The sequence below is a fragment of the Peromyscus leucopus genome, chromosome 2 (genome assembly GCF_004664715.2).
Source record: "Peromyscus leucopus breed LL Stock chromosome 2, UCI_PerLeu_2.1, whole genome shotgun sequence".
Lineage (NCBI taxonomy): Eukaryota > Metazoa > Chordata > Mammalia > Rodentia > Cricetidae > Peromyscus > Peromyscus leucopus.
In genome coordinates, this window is record NC_051064.1 from 137,892,725 (window position 1) to 137,911,264 (window position 18,540).

Genomic DNA, 18,540 nt, shown 5'->3' on the forward strand with positions numbered 1-18,540 from the left:
TAGCAGCACCTGCAGAGTCGCAGAGTCCGACTCATTACGTGACCGGTTACTATGGTCTCTGACGGCACCTCAGTGACCATGCCAGAGCCTTTCACATGTGACTGTCCGTCTGTTTCTCCGCGAGTGTTCATCACCCCAGCCTACAGACAAGACCATCAGGACAAGACAGCACAACCAAAGGGACACCCAGCGAGGGACAGGGCAGGGACTGGAGCCCAGATCTGAGCAACTCCAAAGCTGGCTCTGCCCTGATGCTTTCTAGTGTCGTCTTCAGATCTGACACTCTGGCAGCATGGGAAACATTTTGCTTTAGGAGCCCAAGGTGAGAGGGGAAGCTGGAGAACCTTTCCCCTAAGTTGCTCGGTAGGGAGGTCCCCAGTGTGCCGCACACTGTGCTGAGCACAGACACCCACACGGAGCCCTGGAAGGGTCTGTGACTGCGCTGCCTTCCAGGGGAGGCTTGGCTGAGCTGGTGGGTGTCAACTGAATACCGGTGAAGCTACAAGGGGTTCAGGGATCCAAAACAGGGACAGGTCACTGTTAGCTGAATACAGTGCCGTACTGCGTCTTAAGTGCAGGGCCAGGAGGGAAAGGAGAGCCGGCCTGCAGGGAATGCTGGACAGTACGCTGCCTGTGAAGGAGAATGGAGTTGGGGATCTGGCACTTACCTGGATGACCAGACAGTAAGCAGGAAACAGAAGAAGGTTACAAACCATCTCCAGGTCAGACAGCTGGATTCAAGTTTTAGCTGTGCTCACTGCCACCGTGACTTCTCTGGTTTCCCCACAGTCATGGGGACATTAGCCTCTATAGCACAGTGTGCACTTGGATTCTATGTAACAGGAAATCTTTTTTTTTTTTTTTTTTTTTTTTTTTTTTTTTTTTTTTTTTTGTGCTGAGGACTGAACCTAGGACATTGTGCTTGCTAGGCAAGCGCTCTACCACTGAGCTAAATCACGGACCCCTGTAATAGGAATCTTAAAAGGTCCAGTATCCATTGTGTAGTAAGCACTCAACACCAATTACTAATGATGAGAATCTTTTTGTGTGTGGTGCACATGGATGTGTGTGTGTGTGCATGTGAAGGCCAGGGGTCAATGCTGGTGTCTTCCTTAGTCACTCCTCCGCCTTTTAAGACAGGTCATTCACTGAACCTGGAGCTCAGATTGGCTATATACAAGCTAGGCATCAAGCCCCAGGATCCTATTTCCTCCTCCCTGGCACTGAGCTAACATAAGGGCTGAGGAGTTGAACTCACGTTCATGCTTGCATGGCAAACACCCCACTGGGTTATCTCCCCAGACAACTATGAGAATATTTCTTAAAAAAAAAAAAAAAAAAAAAAAAAAGCACCTCCCCAAGACAAATAAATGAAAACTACACATCTGTAGCTCTTACAGCTTTAGTCTAGGCTGGCATGGTATTCTCGAGCTTGTGTCTAGTGTGTGGTTCCTTCCGGCTAACTAGTGGAAGTTTTCCAGGCACAGAAGCCATGCATCTTTTCAGCCTCATCCCAAATGTCCAGTGCATGTGTGTGGGATCAGTCCCTGCCAGGACCCCTGGTCTAACAGCCATGCAGTGAGACAATTGGTGAGGGAGGTCTGAACTCACCCTATTAATAATCTCACGGACCCAAGCTCACCTGGGTGCCATTTTACAACTTTCTCCCCTACATGCCACAGGAACATGAACACAGTCACCCTGTTCCTCAGCTGCAGCCCCTGGGCTCTGAGGCAGCTCCAATGCTGGCCTTGAGGGTCTGCTTCTGTCCTGACATTGCCTGGATCAGGCACTTCTATCTTGCACAGGGTGAAAAGCTGCTGGGCCCTGTGCCAGTCCCCAGGGCTCTCCCCCACCCTGTCCATTTTTATCAGACCCTCCTGATGGCAGGACTACGAGATCTCTCCTGGAAAGGCCTGCGGGTCCCTGGACTGACCTTGTCCGGATGTGTTTGATCAGCTGTCCCTGGCCTGCGCTGGGGGAGCCCGGTTCGAGAAGAACGGCAGGCATGCTGTTTGATCAGAGCAGCTGGGGAGCTCAGGCTAGCTTGCTCAGCCTTCTGCTAATCTCATCTCCGAGGACAAAGAAAGGAGGATGTTCCCACAGCCTCTCCCACAGGTATCTATCAGCCTTGCCGGAGATGTGAAGCAGAGTTGGGATAAAGACAGCAAGCAGAGTAAGGGTCCCCTTTGTTCCTAGAGAAACAGTTTGTCAGGTTTGGTTCCTTCCTCAAGGCTCAGAGTCCAGCAGGGATGGAGCTGCAGAACTGCGGCAAAACCTAACTTCTGCTGCCAGGAGTTTCCACTGTGCGGCAGCTGGGGAGGAAAGCCGGGCAAATCCCACCTCCGTGGGACTCCAGCAGCACTCGCCCCAGGCCAAGCTGCAGATGTGCTGAGAGCAGGGAGGAACGGATGGAATTATAGCACGTGCCACCCGTGGGGAACATTTCCCGCAGGGCACGGGGGCACAAGCCCTATCCCTGCTCCACACAGCGTGCCTGGGCTGAGCTCCACCTCCAGCGGCAGGCAACACCTAAGCGCCCAGTGAGTATACGGTCCGTGACCAGTTCTGCAGACACACACGCCATAGTTGATGTGGGACTTATGTTCTGATGGCACTTAGCGAGGGAGCCAAGAGATGCAGAGACAGGGGAGCATGGTGTCTGCACAGCCTAGATGCCTCTTCTCAGAGAATCCTTGAGTTCTAGGCTCCCCCAAGCCACAGTGGTGATGATATCCACCCAGTACCTCATTCCTCCCATTTTCCTCTTTGTGTGTGTTTTGAGACAGGGTCTCATTATGTAGCTGGCTGGTCTTGAACTTAGAACTCAGAGGTACTCCTGAGTGCTGGGGTTAAGGAGTGTGCTACCTCGGCCGGAATTTATTTGTTTGTTTGTTTGTTTGTTTGTTTGAGGTAAGATCTTGCCAAGTAGCCAAAGCTGACCTCCAGCTTGCTCTGTGGTCCAGGCAGGCTTCTTGCTGACAATCTGCCTGTTTCTTCCTAGGAAGGCTGGGATTGTAAGGCTCATATCATCACACTAGGCAGCTTTTCTTTTTTTCCACCCAAGGACATCCATGATCACAGGCTCACAGAGACAATGAACAGTAGGCTGAAGATGCAGCCGGGCAGCTGGGAGCTTAGCCACGCTCACCAGACTTGGTCCGGTGCCTCTACTCTGGTGTGACCCTTCAGCTGAGCTGCAGAGGACTCCAGGAGCCCGTTTGTCCTAGGGAAGCTCTAGGCTTACTGCAGTGCAGCCTAGAGACCCTGTTCTTAGCCTCCCTCCTCTCCAGTCCTTGGCCCTCACTCATTCCCCTGGAACCTATCACAAACAGCGATAACCATTTGGGAAGCTCTGCACTCAGGTACTTTAAAATGTTAATAACTGTTCACAATCACTCTTAGGAAAGGCTTGTCCAAGGTCATCTTCTTAGTAAGGGGTGGGGGTGGGGCTCCCATTTCCATTTCTCTCCTGTGTTGTGCTGCCTCTCTCAGCCAGCGACCCTCATCCAGGCAGACTACTGGCTCACCAGGGATCCCTCAGCCCATTTCCTACCTCTGCGCACACCATCCCAGGCCAGGCCCCTCTGTATTCCCCTTCCTCCAGGGCCCAAGGACGTGCTATCAGTTCAGTTAGATCTCACAGCAGTGCAGACACTCAGGACTACTGCCCTGGACGAGACCTGGCCAGCTCTGGCATCTCTGCAAAAACCTCATGTGGACAGAAGGGTGTCTGTGGGTTCTGAACACATCCATCTTTGTGCCCCAAGGCTGTTCCAGAAGTGAGCGCAGAGTCCCCCCAGTCTTGCCTTCCTAGCCTTGTGGCCAAGCTCAGTTCGAAGATGCAGCAGGCGTCCCCTCAACTCTAGTCCCTCCAGCACCACCTCTTGTCCCCTGTCAGCTGACAGCAATGTGACATCTCCAGCTTTGCTTACTTATCTGCTGCACACCTGGCACTTCAGGGGCCACTGAGATTCAATCCATAAATGAAAGCAGTGGATGTCGTCAGGGTCTCAAGGGATTCCGGGACGGGGAGACAAGGGGAGGGGCAAGAAAAGATTCTCCTTGTATCAGAGAACACAGGAGGCCGGCCTGTGGGTAAATCTTCTGTACTAAACTCAGTAAATCCAGACTTGAACTTGTCTCCCAGCCCTAAGAGTAGCCACCATCCCCCTTCTTACTGCTGGAAGCCCAGGAAGGAGCTGAGCAGGTGTCCCCCGGGGCCCTGCAGGTAGGATACTGCCGGACAACTCAGGTAGACACCAGATCCCATGCTCTGAAATGGGGCCCACACTGCTCCTTTGGAAAGAGGACTTAGAATGAAACCCCGCATGATCAGAGCTATCCCCCAGGCCACAAGCATAGCCTAAAGGTACACAGTGGTCTGAGGACACCATGCCCTTTGCCCAGAACCAAAAAGAAAAAGGGTCCACAACACCAGTCTCCTGAAATGTATTTTGCTTCCAAAGCACTCACTTTATTTCTATCCACAGTGCCTGTTGAGCGGAGTTCTAGTCTGCAGTCCAGTTTACACAACACCGCATGGGGCTGCTTGTCCTGGGCATGGGTGGGAACAAACGTCATTGGCCTTGCTCGGGGAAATCATGACCATTTTCACAATCTGGAGGCCACGTAAATTAGCCCAAAGAACAATTTCCTCAACAACAGTCCCCAAAGAAGGTACCTACCACTCTCCTCTCTTTCATACGCCCAGTCAGACTGGAATAAGTTTGAGTTTCTTTCTGAGTTTTTAGAGTAAGTCCTCAGTGCTCCAATGTTTCCATAACAACAAAACTATTAACCTGCCTCGGCCCCATGTCTTCCACTTTTCTTCCAGGCTCCCAAGTGTCTGCTGGGACACACAGGGCCCTACAGAACCAGGCTGGGCTGGGAGAGCTGACTGGAGCAAACCAGTGTCACTGCCACCACCAGTCAACTTTCTAGTTCCCGAAGGAATCCTCCTGTCCCCTGGAAGCACTAGCCTGCTCTGAGTGAGGCCATCAGTGTCTCCATCTTTTGTCAGTGCGGGTTCTCAGGCACATAAAATTTAAAGGCACACCCTCCCATCCCCAAGAGAACAGAGATCCTTTTTCCTTATTTGGCATCTCTCTGTCCCTCATCTCATCCCTCAGCCCTGACCATCGGAACTCAGGCCCTAGGGACAAGGCTGAGGTATCCCCCTGCAGTCGGCATGGGCCAGAGGCTTCCTTGGAATGGCCAGCACAACACGCAGGCCTAGAGCCTAAGCTTGGGTACTGACTAAGCTTTTCCCACTAGAGCTTTAGAGACAGAGTCCAGCCTTATAAAACAGTTGAGAAAGACCTTTGTCTGTTGCATTGGCCCAAATGCTCGTGCATTTGGATAGCAAGTCTCACCTGCTCACAGCGGTCTCTGCTCTTCAGTCACCATGCACTGGTGACAGACCAACCAGACTTCAGCTTGGCATCTACCTTCCCCTCTTCAGCGGCTGGATCAGGAGCCCTGGGGAGGACTGGGGCCCATTGTTCAAACACACAAACTTCAAGGAAGCCGGAGACTCTGGCTGCAGCCCAAGGGCCAGGCAGGCAACATTCACGGGGATGAAGCAAACGGCACCACACTTCCATTGTAAAAGCAATGTGAACTAAGGAGCCCCCTGACAATGCCCCCTGCAGTAGGTCAGGCCGCTGGGGCAGCCGCGGCAGACTTTCCCCAGGCTTCTTCGGAGGCCACCAGTCACAGCACACCACTGAGGACGGGGACGTACTCTCCGTGCTCCTGTGAGACCCAGTGCTGCAATGCTTCCAGCAGCGTGTGCTCCGGAGCTGTGCATCCAAGATGGGCAGCAAGCCCACCTGCCCTACGGCTCTTTACAGTACAGCAGACTACAGCTGGTGACTGAGGGGAGCATGTGCCTGAGCACCACCTGGGTCCCCAGGAAACTGAGACTGGGTTTCTCAGGCTGGGAAGGATCTGACACTCAGGTCTCTGACTTCCAGCTCTTTGTGTTCAGGCTGACTTTTCTCACATGCCCTCAGCAATGCATTATTTTGCCTTTTGTCGGGAAGAGACACTTATCAGTGGTGACACTGATAATGCTTCCTAACTCCACCACACAGCACGTGAGGTGCTGATCCAGACAGAGCCGGGAAGCATGTGCCGTTTCACTGTCTGTCAGTGGGTTACTTGATGCAGAGGGACCAGGGGACTATCACACCACTTACAGATCAAGAGCTCCCCTGGCCGGCTGCCACAGGTCTGAAAGGCAGCAGGCCGGCTGCATGTGGGAACGCTGAGCTTCCAGGGAGGTGAAGCCTTGATGTTTGAGCACCATCTTCTGGTCAGTGTTCGGTTTCTGAGGCTGACTGGCTTTGAGAAACATTTACTTTAGAAAGGGAAAGATTTTCGCTAGCTGATAAATTCAAGCAACCAGCATATACAGTGAGGAGGGTGGGCTTGACTGGGATAGGCTGGCCGAAGCTGGAATCCAGCTTGGAAACTCAGCAGGGCTGCCTGTGCTGAGCTGAGGGCAAAGGGCAGCCCTTGAACACTGCTGTCAGGTTCCATGGCGACCTCCCGACCTCTGCAGTGAGCCAGGTGCAGGGACGTGGCAATGCATCTCTACTATGACCAGACTGGACCCTCATCCCTGCACATGGTGAGCTGCACTTGGCAAGAAGGTGTGGGCTTCTCTCAGACAGCAGGTGGCTTAAAGGTAAGTGACCACATCAGGGCATTCCCCTCTGTAGGGAGTCAAGCCACCTTAGGTGGCAGGGAGCCCTGGCGGATGGGCAAAAGCTGGGATAGCCCACTTCTATCTTTGGGCTTCTAGGAAAGGAAGATCAATGCAAGACCTTCTTTCTAAGCAGCAGGAACCAACATCTATCTAATCGCACTTCCAACCAGATTCCACAAGCCATCGATTGATTACCAGATTGTACTTGAGGAACTAAAGATAAAAGGCTCTGGGACACTCAGACTTGAACGGAGCACCACTCTGTAAGCATGTAGTCAGGGGAAGCCCAGAGAGCAGGCCACCCACCAGGCATGTGGGCCACCTCGGATGCTTCTCATCCACCACATGCAGGCACAGGCCTGCCCCCAGAAGCTGGTTCATTAGGCCATCACATGCTCCAGAGGAAGCCAGCAAGAGGTCTCCAGGCTGAGGAGATGTTTCAGCCTCGATTACTGAAGGTGTGGAAGGCCTGGGGATCCCAGGGAAGCTGTCCATAAGGAATGCAGTGAAGAACATCCAGGAAGGCAGACACAGCTGGACACCCTCACTCGAAGCTGCCTCCCAGCAGCAATGCTCCAAAGCTTTGTTTTGGGAAGGGCAGAGCAGGAGGGATCCAGAACGACAATGAGGACTTGCTGTACGGTTAACACCGCCACCTGCTTTACAGCTAAACTCCGAGGGGCACCTGAGCAGAGGGGAGGACGGAGGGGGGAAGTGGGGAAGGGCAGGCCGCCAAGCTGGGGTCCCTGGAGGCTGTGTTGGTGCTTTACTGGTAGAGGCACTGGTGGTGTCTGCAGGCCCTTTGTTGGCTCAGACTCAGGTAACCCCCTGCTCCAGAGGGTACCCAGCATGCTGTATATCTATCTCCTTGGCCACCCTGGCCACCAGCTCGCATCCACTAACCCTTCGGACTCTGATTTCGGAAGCCAGACTTCCCTGGGGGGTAGGTGGCATCTAGGCCTGAGCTGCAGCCTGGAGGACTGAGGCTGTCTGCCACCAAGGCGGTAGTGCTGGTGTCAGAGTGGATGCCTCAGACGATCCACGGGATCCTCGGAGGAAGACAACGACGACGAAGCCTCTGATTTCCAAGTGAGAGCAGCAGGGTGGAGCTGAGCCAAGCAGCTCAGCACTTGGGACAGCAGCTAGAGCAGAGGCAGGCAGGCCACGAGCTTCCTCTCTGGTACAGTACAGTCCCCCTCTACTGGTGGGAGCAGCCATTCACTTGGCCTCACCACAGATCAGGGTGACGGTACCATCCAGCAAATCCTCCACCGTCACTGCTACAAGCTCAGAGCTGTTCTGAGAGGTCTGTGGATCTGGCAAGGTCACAAACACCTGTGAGCCAGCAAGCTGAGTCTCCTCTAAAGTGATCACCTGCTCAGCTGGGGCCGCTGGCTCTGGAGCTTGGATCACCTGAAAGGAAAGACAGGAAGGAAGGCTGCTCCGGGCAGTGTCCACAGTGAGCTCCCCAGAATTTACATGGCTCCCGTCTCATGCTGTAATGATGATATTTATGTTTTCACCTGAGGAGAGCAATTACTTACACCTAATGGGAAGAGGGAAGTTTCATACACCAGCGATGCAAAAGAGAGGCAGGCAGACAATTTAAATAACTCTGTGCACTAAATTGCTATAATTTTGCTCAGTACGCCACCTTGGGGTGCATGGACTCTGTGATTACACCCCAGTGAACACTGGTGCTGCGGCGTGCGCTGGCCTCTCCTGTCTCAGGGATGGCATTGCAGAGTAAGTGCCATGCAAGAGCTCCAAGGAACAAGAGTACTCCACCAAGAGGATGAGAGTCTTCATGGCGAGAAACTGGCTCAACTGTGGCTTCTCACACTCACTCAGGCACTTGGCTCAGTGGCTGGTGGGGCAGGCATAGGCTCCTGTCCCCTCCACAGGCCACGGCTGCCCCTGCAAACCTGCACCCTCGGTTAACAAGGTTTCCCAGCTCTTCTTGGTTCCCGCTGCACCTCCAAGCTGATACTGACAGCTTGATGCCTTGACATTTCTAAGGCAGTGAGTGTGTTCCAAGGGCATGGCCACCTGGCTCTGGAGGATCAGCTAGGGGTGGAGAGTGGGCACTGAGCAGGAAGGCAGGCTCAGCTCTGTGGCCGGGTTGTGAGGATAACTGGTGGCCAGTCACCAGGTATCTGGTCCAGTAGTACTGCTGTAAACTAAACTGAAAAGGAAGCTGCCTTTCTTTCTTCTAGGACTGGAGTCTTCTCCCACCCACCTGCAAGACACCCTGTCTACAAGCCTTGTTTCTAGGCAAGACAGAAGCAGAGTAGCTCAAGGTGGGATGACAACGGGAGCCTCACCTGGAATCCTGCCCACCTGACCTCACTGCTCCCAGAGGCTGCAAAACAAGACTGGCTTCCACCTGGACAGTGTGACGGCCGGGCAGAGAAATCTCCGTGAGTACACAACCCTACCCCAACTTCTCTAGGAACCACTGACAGCTGCCAGAAGCCAGCTTCTTCTCCTTTCTGCTGCCTCTGGAGAAGGTGGGAGAGCAGGAAGCAGCAGGGAAACAGGCTGGCTCAAGCATGGCCTTCTCACATCAAGAGGCAGACTTTTCAGCAGGTAAGTGAAGGCAGAAGCTTACACGAATGTGTACTGTAACCAGCTAGGGGGTCTACCCATGGGCCTTGACCCCCAGAGTACAGCCAGCCTTCTCCAGGGTTTCCTGACAACCCTCCAGATAGTGCTTTTCAGAAGGTGGGGAATGTGTGAGCTGAAAGAGAAATTGCTATTCCACCTTGGCAAATTCCTGGTCCAGGCTCCCTCCACCTAGGGGCCACCACAGACTAGAATTTCCTGTTGTCGACAGGCAGCTGAGAGACGCTGAGATCAGGAGGGCATCACGAAAAGGACCTGTGAGAGCCCAGAGTGGGACTGGATGCCGGGACCGAGAGCCACAGAGGAGCCCTCGGAACTCTGTGCTCACGTTCTGCTCATCCACTGGCCCCAGACTCACCTGCACCGTCTGAGCAGCAGCTGCCTGGGTCTCAGTGCCCGTTACCTTTGGGTGCTCAGACTCCAAGTGGCTGTCAAGCTGGGCCTGGGAGGTGAAGAGCTCGCCACAGAGCTCGCAGGGGAAGGTGCTCTCCGACTGCTTGAAGTGCTCTGTGGTGACATGGTGCTGCAGCGCTCCGGGAAAGCGGAAAGTGGCCGCACAGTACAAGCACCGGAATGGCTGCGACCCTGAAGGAGGAGGCAGAAGACATTATCCGGCTGCAAGGGAAAGATGGCTGAGAGCAGGGGAGGCAGAAGGAGGCACAGTGAGGATGGGGGAGTAAGGCAGGGCTCACAGGACCTAAAGCTCATACATCCTCCTAAAACTGCACATACAGTGCCATCTGCAGTGGATTCTGGCTGAGTCGCCTCTGCTAATGTCCGCTACTCACTCAATAGCAGACAGCCTGCCAATGGGACTACATTTCCTCAATCCAAGAAGCAGTTTTTTCTATGCTGGGAATTGAACTTGCAGCCTTCATATGCTAGGCAAGAAGCCTATCACTGAACTATATTCTCAGCCTCAGGAAGTGAGTGCACCTGAAGACTTCTGAATGGGGTGGATGGCACCTGACTGCTGCAGGCTGGACTGCAGTTGGGTGCATTATCAACAACTGTGCATGCACAAACATCAAAGCTTGCAGGACCAGAGTCTGTGGCGTAGAACATCTCTAAACAGGATGCAGCCCACTTTTACCTCCCAGGGATCCAGTGGTCTAAGAGGAAGAAGGCAAATGAAGTACTGGCTACAGTCTAAGACTGGGACCAAGGCAGCCTGATTTTGTAAGGATTCAGGGCACCAAACCAATGGCTTCCTGTCCTTTGACAGAACCCTACAGCCTGTGCCCCGGATCAATGCTCTGATGACAGAGTAACACTGGAAAAGGGACCAGAGAGTCTTCCCTTAAATTATTTCTTAGGTTTTCCTTCATACAAGGTTGGTACTAACGTGCCGTCTTCCAGATGAAATGGAGGCACAAGTCAGTAAAAAGACTTAGGCTGGGCTGTGGAGCTGTGAATGGTGGAACCAAGACTCACCCCCCACTGTGAGCTCAGGGACACAGAAGGGCCACTGACCTGAATGCTGGCATTTGACGTGAACCTGCAGCAGAGCTGGTGTGGGGAAGAGCTCCTTGCACTGGTCACACTCATGGAACTTCAGATCTGTGAGTGTGAAAGGAAGGGGGCGGTGGAAAGGATAAAGGGTGGCAGGGCTACAGTGGAGGGGACAGGGCTGGTGGCCGAGGACCCAGGTTCCACACAGCATCTGCCAAGTGTTAGGAACCCGTGCCTGCAGAGCTCTGTGGAACCTACTGGTAAAGAGCACTGATCTGGTCCAGACTGTGTGGATGCCAAGGGGGCTGGGAGAATTAAATGACAAACTATACAGAGCGCTTGGCTGGTGCCCTGCACATAGGAAATGCTCTGTAACTGACAGCTGCTGTGATTATCCCCAAATGTACCTGCAAGGGAGGTATTAATAACTTCCATTCTGAGGAGAAGAAAACAGACTCAGAAAAGAGATGTCACCTGCCAAGGTCATGCAGCTGCTAAGTGCTAGAGCCAAGATTCCCACCTGGCCCCATCTGCCATGAAAGCCGACACCCTTTCCAGGAGCTAGCTGGGTGTCCCGAGGCTGGCTGGAGCTTACACTGCTCCCTGTGTAGGGGCTTGAGAACTTAACGCTGCCACTTAAACTACAGCTCCTGATGGACAGGTGAGCCAGGGCAGAGCAGAGGCAATCACCACAGTGCCTGGACAGAGGACATGGCTCCCTCCACCCCCAGCTGCACCAGCGTCACCTGCATGCTCTGCTTTGATGTGCTTCTTGTGTTCGATGGTGCTGGAAAAGGTCTTGTCACAGGAGCTGCACTGCAGTGAGGAGAACTTGGGTGAGCGATGGTTCTGGGCAGCAAACACATCTGGATGGTGGGTCCGATTGTGGTACCACAGACCAGACAATTGCTGCAAGGCATTTGGTCACTGTTAGCTCCTAGAAAGTTTCAGCAATGACAGAAAGTTCTGAGACAAGCTCATGGATCTAGAATCAGGCCCCTGGAGGCTGATGTTAGTGAAGAGGTCACTACAGGCAGAACTCAGTGGATCCTCCGCTAAGTCCTCACTCACACAAGCTTGGGGGGGGGCGTAAGGATCCTCCCACGGAGGCAGACTGCCACACAGAGGAGTTAGGGACTTGTCTAGGAACACATCAGCAAACAGTCAGACTAGAACCAAAGTCTGGCCTGACGGGAACATTTATGTGTTCAGCACGCTAGGCTGGACCTCAGTGCTGCCAAGGCCCAGGGTGTGGACAGTGACCTGATGGAGCAGGGCCAGAAGCTGCATCCCTCTCTGTCTCCAGCTCTAAAAGTACACCAGGAGCACCACTCTACAAATCCTTGGGCTCTTAGGGACCATACCCAGTCTTACTCCCCATCACAGCATGAGGCCTGGCACAGAGTGAGCCTTCCATATCTCAAACAGTGGTTGCTCGGTCTAAACCGTAGTCATAAGCCAGCACCGGTTCTCTGTGACCAGTTTCTGACAGGTATGGTTTATTTCAGGACCTCTGTGCCATTTCACTTTAACTACACACAGATCTGGATCCCTTTCCTGAGGCAAACAGCAAGCAGTGACTACAATAAGCACAGCAACCCTGGGTAAAGTTTCACTTGGCATGTTCTTCATGCCAGAGTCAACTGTCCATAGGACATGAGCACCCAAGGGGAAACCACACTCACACAATGAGGCTGGGACCTTCTGCCAGCTAACTCTTCCCCTCAGCATCATTCTGACCAGGACTCCTCACAGAATGTCTGCTGTTTTGGGATATTTGTACACTGTGTGAAGATATATTGCTGTGATTGGTTTAATAAAGAACTGACCAGCTAATAGCTAGTCAGGAGGTATAGGTGGGACTTCTGGGCAGAGAGAGGAAGTAGGAGGCGATAACAGAGGTGCACAGGGGATGCCAATTGAACAGATCGGACATACAGGACAGAGGAAAGGTAACTGAGTCATATGATACAACATAGATGAATAGAACAGGTTAAGTAAGTTAAAAGAGCTAGTTAGAAAAAAAGCCTAAACTAAGGCCAAGCTTTCATAATTAATAAGTCTCCATGTCATTATTTGTGAGCTGGTGGCCCAAAGAAAAATCCAATTATATATAGCATTCAACATGGGGGAATGTATTTCCACTAAGGCCTGAGAAAGCGGTCTCAGTGACTGCCAAACTTTGTCAAGATAAGGTAGGACAGTCCTTCAAAATTTCTGCTTCACAGAAAAGTCTGTCAGATATTCTAGGTCTGTTGGCCAAAGATGGATGCCCCAATGTTGCAGAGGAACCTTGAGTGACTGTCCAGGCAGTCAGCTGTCCCTGTTGTTTCTATAGTTTTGGAAGTTGTTTGCTCTGTATTTCCCATTTACTTGGGTAATATTATATCCTTCTCAGGTCTCTAATGGAGTTAAACACAAGACAGTTATAGTTACAGTTTTCCTTGTTACCAAATTCAAAAAAAGAAACTTACATAAGAGATGTAACATTTATAAAGTGGAGAAATATAAAAGGTTAAATTAGCCAGGCAGTGGTGGCGCACGCCTTTAATCCCAGCACTCGGGAGGTAGAGGCAGGCAGATCTCTGTGAGTTCGAGGCCAGTCTGGTCTACAAATCGAGTTCCAGGAAAGGCACAAAGCTACACAGAGAAACCCTGCCTCAAAAAACCAAAAAAAAAAAAAAAAAAAAAAAAAAAAAAAAAAAAAAAAATTATCTAATAAAACTTTAAATTCATCAAGGTAAGATAGATAATAGAGTATTTTCTCCAAATATGCCAAATACAAACGGGCTGGACATTGTGAGTGTAATTCTTACCTGATAATTGTTCTAATTGTATATAGCTTTACTATGTTAGAGTTAAAACTTTTCCTTTCTGTTTAGAAGATATATTGCTGTTATTAGTATAATAAAGAGCTGGATGGACAACAGCTAGGCAGGAGGTATAGGTGGGACTTCTGGGCAGAGAGAGGAAGAAGGAGGTAAGTGAAGCATGCAGGAGATGCCAATGGAACAAAGAGGACATATAAGACGGGAAGGTAACCAAGCAACGTGACAGAATGTGGATTAATAGAAAGAGGTTAATTAAATTATAGGAGCTAGTTAGAAAAAAGCCTAAGCTAAGACCAAGCTTTCATAATTAATAATAAGTCTCTATGTCATTTACAAGCTGGCAGCCCAAAGAAAAATGTGACTAGTCTGCTCAGGGTGTAACCCAGGTCCTCATGGATGCTAAGTGTGTGTTCATGCAGTACACAGCCAGGTTTTCTCAGAATCAAACTGTTTGTCACATCCTGGGGACAAGCTCGGACAACATGTAGGCAACAAACGGCAATGGGGAGTAGGCATGCTCCTAGTGGTCAGGTCACCTGATAGGCCTTGTTGCAGATCCCACAGCTAAAGGGCTTCCCTCCAACATGGGTCACCATGTGCCGCTCCAGCATGGAAGGGGCGCTGAAGATCTTCCCACATGTGGGGCAGGGGTGGTACTCCTTGGAATGCACCTCGTGGATATGCTTCCGGTGATCTTGCAGTGTGGGGAAGCTCATCTTGCATTTCTTGCAGTCATAAGGATCTTCTATGTCTGCGTCCAGGCAGGGCATCCATTGGAGGGTGGGGCAGAGGGAGACAACAGCACAAGCAGCAGTCAGTGATGTGCCACTGCCTCGTACAGCAAGATGGAAGGCTGTTCAGCCTTCCTGCGGGGCCAGAGTCCAAGGACTCCAAGTCAGTGTGGCAGCACTCTGGCTCTACTCCCTTTCCCCCAGGATGTGGGACTCTTCCAGGCCTTTGGACTTACCACCTGTACAGTGTCAAACTGCTCACCTCCACCACTTGCTTCCTGCTTACATGTCAACCCCCCTCCATCCTGGGTCTACTTTACAGGGAGTGCCATGCTTTTTCCTCCTGTCTGCAGCGACAGGTCTGCCTTCCACTTCCCGGCAGACCTCCCCAACACACCTCTAGAGTGTCGCTGTGTCTCCTGCCAGTGGCAGTAGGGGACACTTTTTTGGTCCCCACTTGAGACCCAGCAGTAAAGCCTTTGCACAGACTCCTGGTGAACACTGGGTGGGTGGTGTTCAGGAATTTTATGCATGTTAGCTCCCTCACAGCCTGGAGGGTCTAGTGTGAGTCTACTTTAGGAAAATCAAGGTTTAGAGGTCAACCAACACTTTGCTCAAGGATCTAATTGGGAAGATATACATCCATGGACATGACATCCTCAGTGGGACCTCAAAAATACGAACTACGCCAGGAGGTGGTGGCACACTCCTTTAATCCCAGCACTCGGGAGGCAGAGCCAGGCGGATCTCTGTGAGTTCGAAGCCAGCCTGGTCTACAGAGTGAGATCCAGGACAGGTTCCAAAGCTACATGGAGAAACCCTGTCATAAAAAAACAAACAAACAAACAAACAAACAAAAAGGAGCTACTATTGGACACCTCTGCCATCTAGATGACAGAAAACATCAATCTTTTCTTAAAGTGACTGAAAGCAAAATATTTTGATAATAAAATCCTCTGCCCACAAGAAAGGTCCAAGCCATAAGCTCCACTTGTATATATAGTGACTCTGCTAAATTCAGGAATCCTGCCCACAGCAGCCTTCAGAACCACAGGCTAGTTTCCCCATGGAAAGGCCAGGTTTGCACTGTGTTTTAAGACACTTTTGACAGTTTCTATGAGCAAAGCTGTGGTCAGGCAAAAGTGGGGCCTGAATGCTGAGCCTGTGTGAATGGTGCACTTTATGGTATGCCAGTGGGCTCTAGGGTATGCCAGTGGGCTCTAGGGTATGAAAGATTGAGTGTGAAGTTTAAGTGGTCCCCTTTACCAATTCTCCTACTGCTGTGAAAAGAAGACTAAAGCAGAACATCATTTCTTGAGGTTGAGAAGACAGCGGAAGTGTGGCACTGGGTCTGGGCCAAACCCCACTCATCTGGAGGGCCACTGTGATTCGAGTTCTGGACAGTCTTGCTAACTCCTCGGGGGTACATGACCCAGGAGTCCTCACACATGCTAGGTACATAGGAGCTCTGGCAAAGTCCTTGATGGGTGGCTGACAAGAGATGTGGACATGTTTACAGAGAGCATATGCTGTGAGACACTGTGCCCACAGCCAGACACTGGTGTGAGAAAGAAAGTGGGGACAGGCAGATAACAGTATGCAAGAAACACACACTCTGCAGTGGCATATGGTACCCAACAAGGATGTGCTTACCACCCATAACACCAGTCTCTGGCATTTAGTGAGCATTTCTGTCAGGCAAAGAATTTAGTCCTTTCCATGTGGTATCTCTGGGGTGGTCTGAACAGGAATGGCTCCCACAGCCTCATATATTTGGGTGCTTGGTCATTAGGGTGTGGCACTACTTGACAGGGATTAGGAGGTGTGGCCCTGTTGGACTAGATGTGGCCTTGTCAGAGAAGTGGGTCACTGGGGGTGGGCTTTAAGGGGTTTCAAATGCTCAAGCCAAGTTGCCTGTGGATCTGGATGTAGCACTCTCAGCTCCTCTCCAGCAAGTCTGCCTGCGTGCACCATGCTTCCCACCACGACGATGATGACCTAGACTTCATGGTGTTTCTTTACCACAACAGAACACTGACTAAGATAATCGCATTTAGTTTTTGTGACAAGCCAAGGTGGTGGCATTACTATTACTATTTATTCCAGTTTGGAAGGGGCAGAGAAGGCTTAGCAGGGCAAAGAAATGTATGTGGAAGGGTCAACATTCGAGTCTAAACTCATGTGATTGATTTCAGAGTATGTGTTCTCAGTCTACCTGCTGTGTTGTGTTGACTACATATGCTAATTCCATATATGTGACCATATATGTATATGGTTACAGCAAAGGAGGATGAAGAAAATGATGGGCCAATCACCCAACAGTGTTTCCTGGTGTGTGTGTGTGTGTGTGTGTGTGTGTGTGTGTGTGTGTGTGTGTGAGAGAGAGAGAGAGAGAGAGAGAGAGAGAGAGAGAGAGAGAGAGACAGGCAGGCAGCTGGGGCAGCCCCAGATAACTCAGTGAAAGCCAGTGGCACTGTGTTTGGAGGGAACATGGTAGCACTGCCTAGCACAGTGAACATTAACTCAGAAGGAGCCAGGCCTGCTTCTTTAGAAAAAGCAGGGATGAAAACAGGATGAATGTGGAGAAGGGGCGGGTAGAAAATGGAAGCGGGATGAATTGATGGAATTGTTCCAGTGCAGTGTCCTGGGAGCCTGACAGGGAAGACACTCTCCTTCCAACCTAATTTGCTTCTGCCAGCCAAACACTGTGAGGTGAGCTAAAGAGACAGGCTGGACAGAGAAGCAGGACACAGACAGAGACATGCTCAGGAGGGACTGAGGGGTTGACAACACTGGGAGGATAGGGGCCGGAATGGGGCCCAGCTCTGGTGCAGGGATCGCCCCGTTAGCACCGTCACAGGCCGCCTCAGTGCCAAGCACGGCCTGCGGTGCCTGACGCTGCCATGGCAGGTACGTACTGTGAAAGGTGTGCAGGTGGATGGAGAGGCCATTGGCTTGCCGGAAGCCCTTTCCACAGTCCCTGCAGACATACGGCTTGTCCCCGGTGTGGGTCCTCACGTGCCGGGACAGCTCGATGGATTGGGCGAACACAGCATCACAGTACTGGCATGCATACATTTTCCCTGCAAACGCACATGAGCGTGTAAGAACAAGCACTGAACACGGATGGCACTTCTGCAAACAGAACCTACTCTAAAGCACACACCAGAGAAATGTCACTGGGAGGTGACATTACCTCAGGCAATGCTGGGTAAGTCTGAGGCACCTCATCAAATGCATGCACCTCACAAACATAACCCATCACACAGTGGGTGAGCACGACTGGACGGGGAACAAAGCTCTTGTCTCCGAGAGAACCTGCTTGTTTATCAGGTTTCCACAGAGAGGAAGAGTCCACTCCACTTCCAGCCAGAGATAGGCCCTGCTGTCCAGAAACGTGAGTTAGATCTTACAAAACACAGTGTGTTCTTGCAAAACACAGCCTAGGTTATGGGAGACCCATCTCACAAGAGAACAAAGCAAACAACAACCAAATCTAGCATGGATTCCCACTACTACAAAGATGAGCTGGGGATTCAGAGGGGACAAAGCCTTCCAGAGACCCACTCAGTCAGCACATGGCCCTCGATTCCTTCAATTTCCCATGTGCACAAGAACGTACCCAGAGTTAGAAACAGGTGAGGAGCAAGCCTGGAGACCTGGCATCTGCACCAGGCCCCAGCTCCTCTCAGGCCAGGAAACAGCCACTGGGGAGGAAGGTTCCAGATCCGCAAGGCCAGTGCTAGGCCCCACGTCAGCTAGAGCAATGGCCTTGCTCTTGTTTTTTTTTACTGACCAGGTTTTGAGTAAGATTTTATACATGTACACACATGCATACCAACACATATGTACAGTATGAATCCCAGCCTAGCATCACTCTGATCCAAACTCTTTGGTGGCTTCTTGTAGCAAGAATCTGTTACTGTCACCTTAAAAGTCACTTCTGTGACTGAGTCATGTGTCTTGAGATGAGAGACTACACTATCCTATCCAGGTGGCCTAGGGGAATCCCAGATAAGAGGGAGGACACAGAGTCTAAGGAGGAGGCCTGCAATAGGTGCAGAGGCTGGAGTAAGGTGGCCTAGAGCCAAGGAAGTGTCTAGAAGGTTCACAGGTCAGGAACTGAGTCTGCCGATGAAACCATCCCAGATGAAACCTTCGTTTTAGCATTCAGGACCCTTCTAAA

At 51.5% G+C, this 18,540-nt stretch overlaps 1 protein-coding gene across 8 annotated transcripts in view; it reads right to left on the reverse strand.

The window, feature by feature from the left end:
* Nucleotides 1–4,436: 4,436 nt before the first annotated feature.
* Zbtb40 (zinc finger and BTB domain containing 40) overlaps nt 4,437–18,540 on the reverse strand; it is a 71,204-nt gene continuing 57,100 nt past the window's right edge. For 5 of the 8 annotated variants that reach the window (XM_028875392.2, XM_028875388.2, XM_028875393.2 and 2 more), the window contains 5 exons: nt 17,273–17,437; nt 14,160–14,374; nt 11,539–11,701; nt 10,814–10,900; nt 9,440–9,925 (listed from right to left, as the gene is read on the reverse strand). In XM_028875392.2, coding sequence (XP_028731225.1) covers nt 9,471–9,925; nt 10,814–10,900; nt 11,539–11,701; nt 14,160–14,374; nt 17,273–17,437 — 1,085 coding nt within the window. In that variant the 3' untranslated portion in view covers nt 9,440–9,470. Of the gene's footprint in view, nt 8,129–9,439; nt 9,926–10,813; nt 10,901–11,538; nt 11,702–14,159; nt 14,375–17,272; nt 17,438–18,540 lie in introns of those variants that run through there. The other 3 variants (XM_028875394.2, XM_028875389.2, XM_028875387.2) reach the window with 1 other exon arrangement.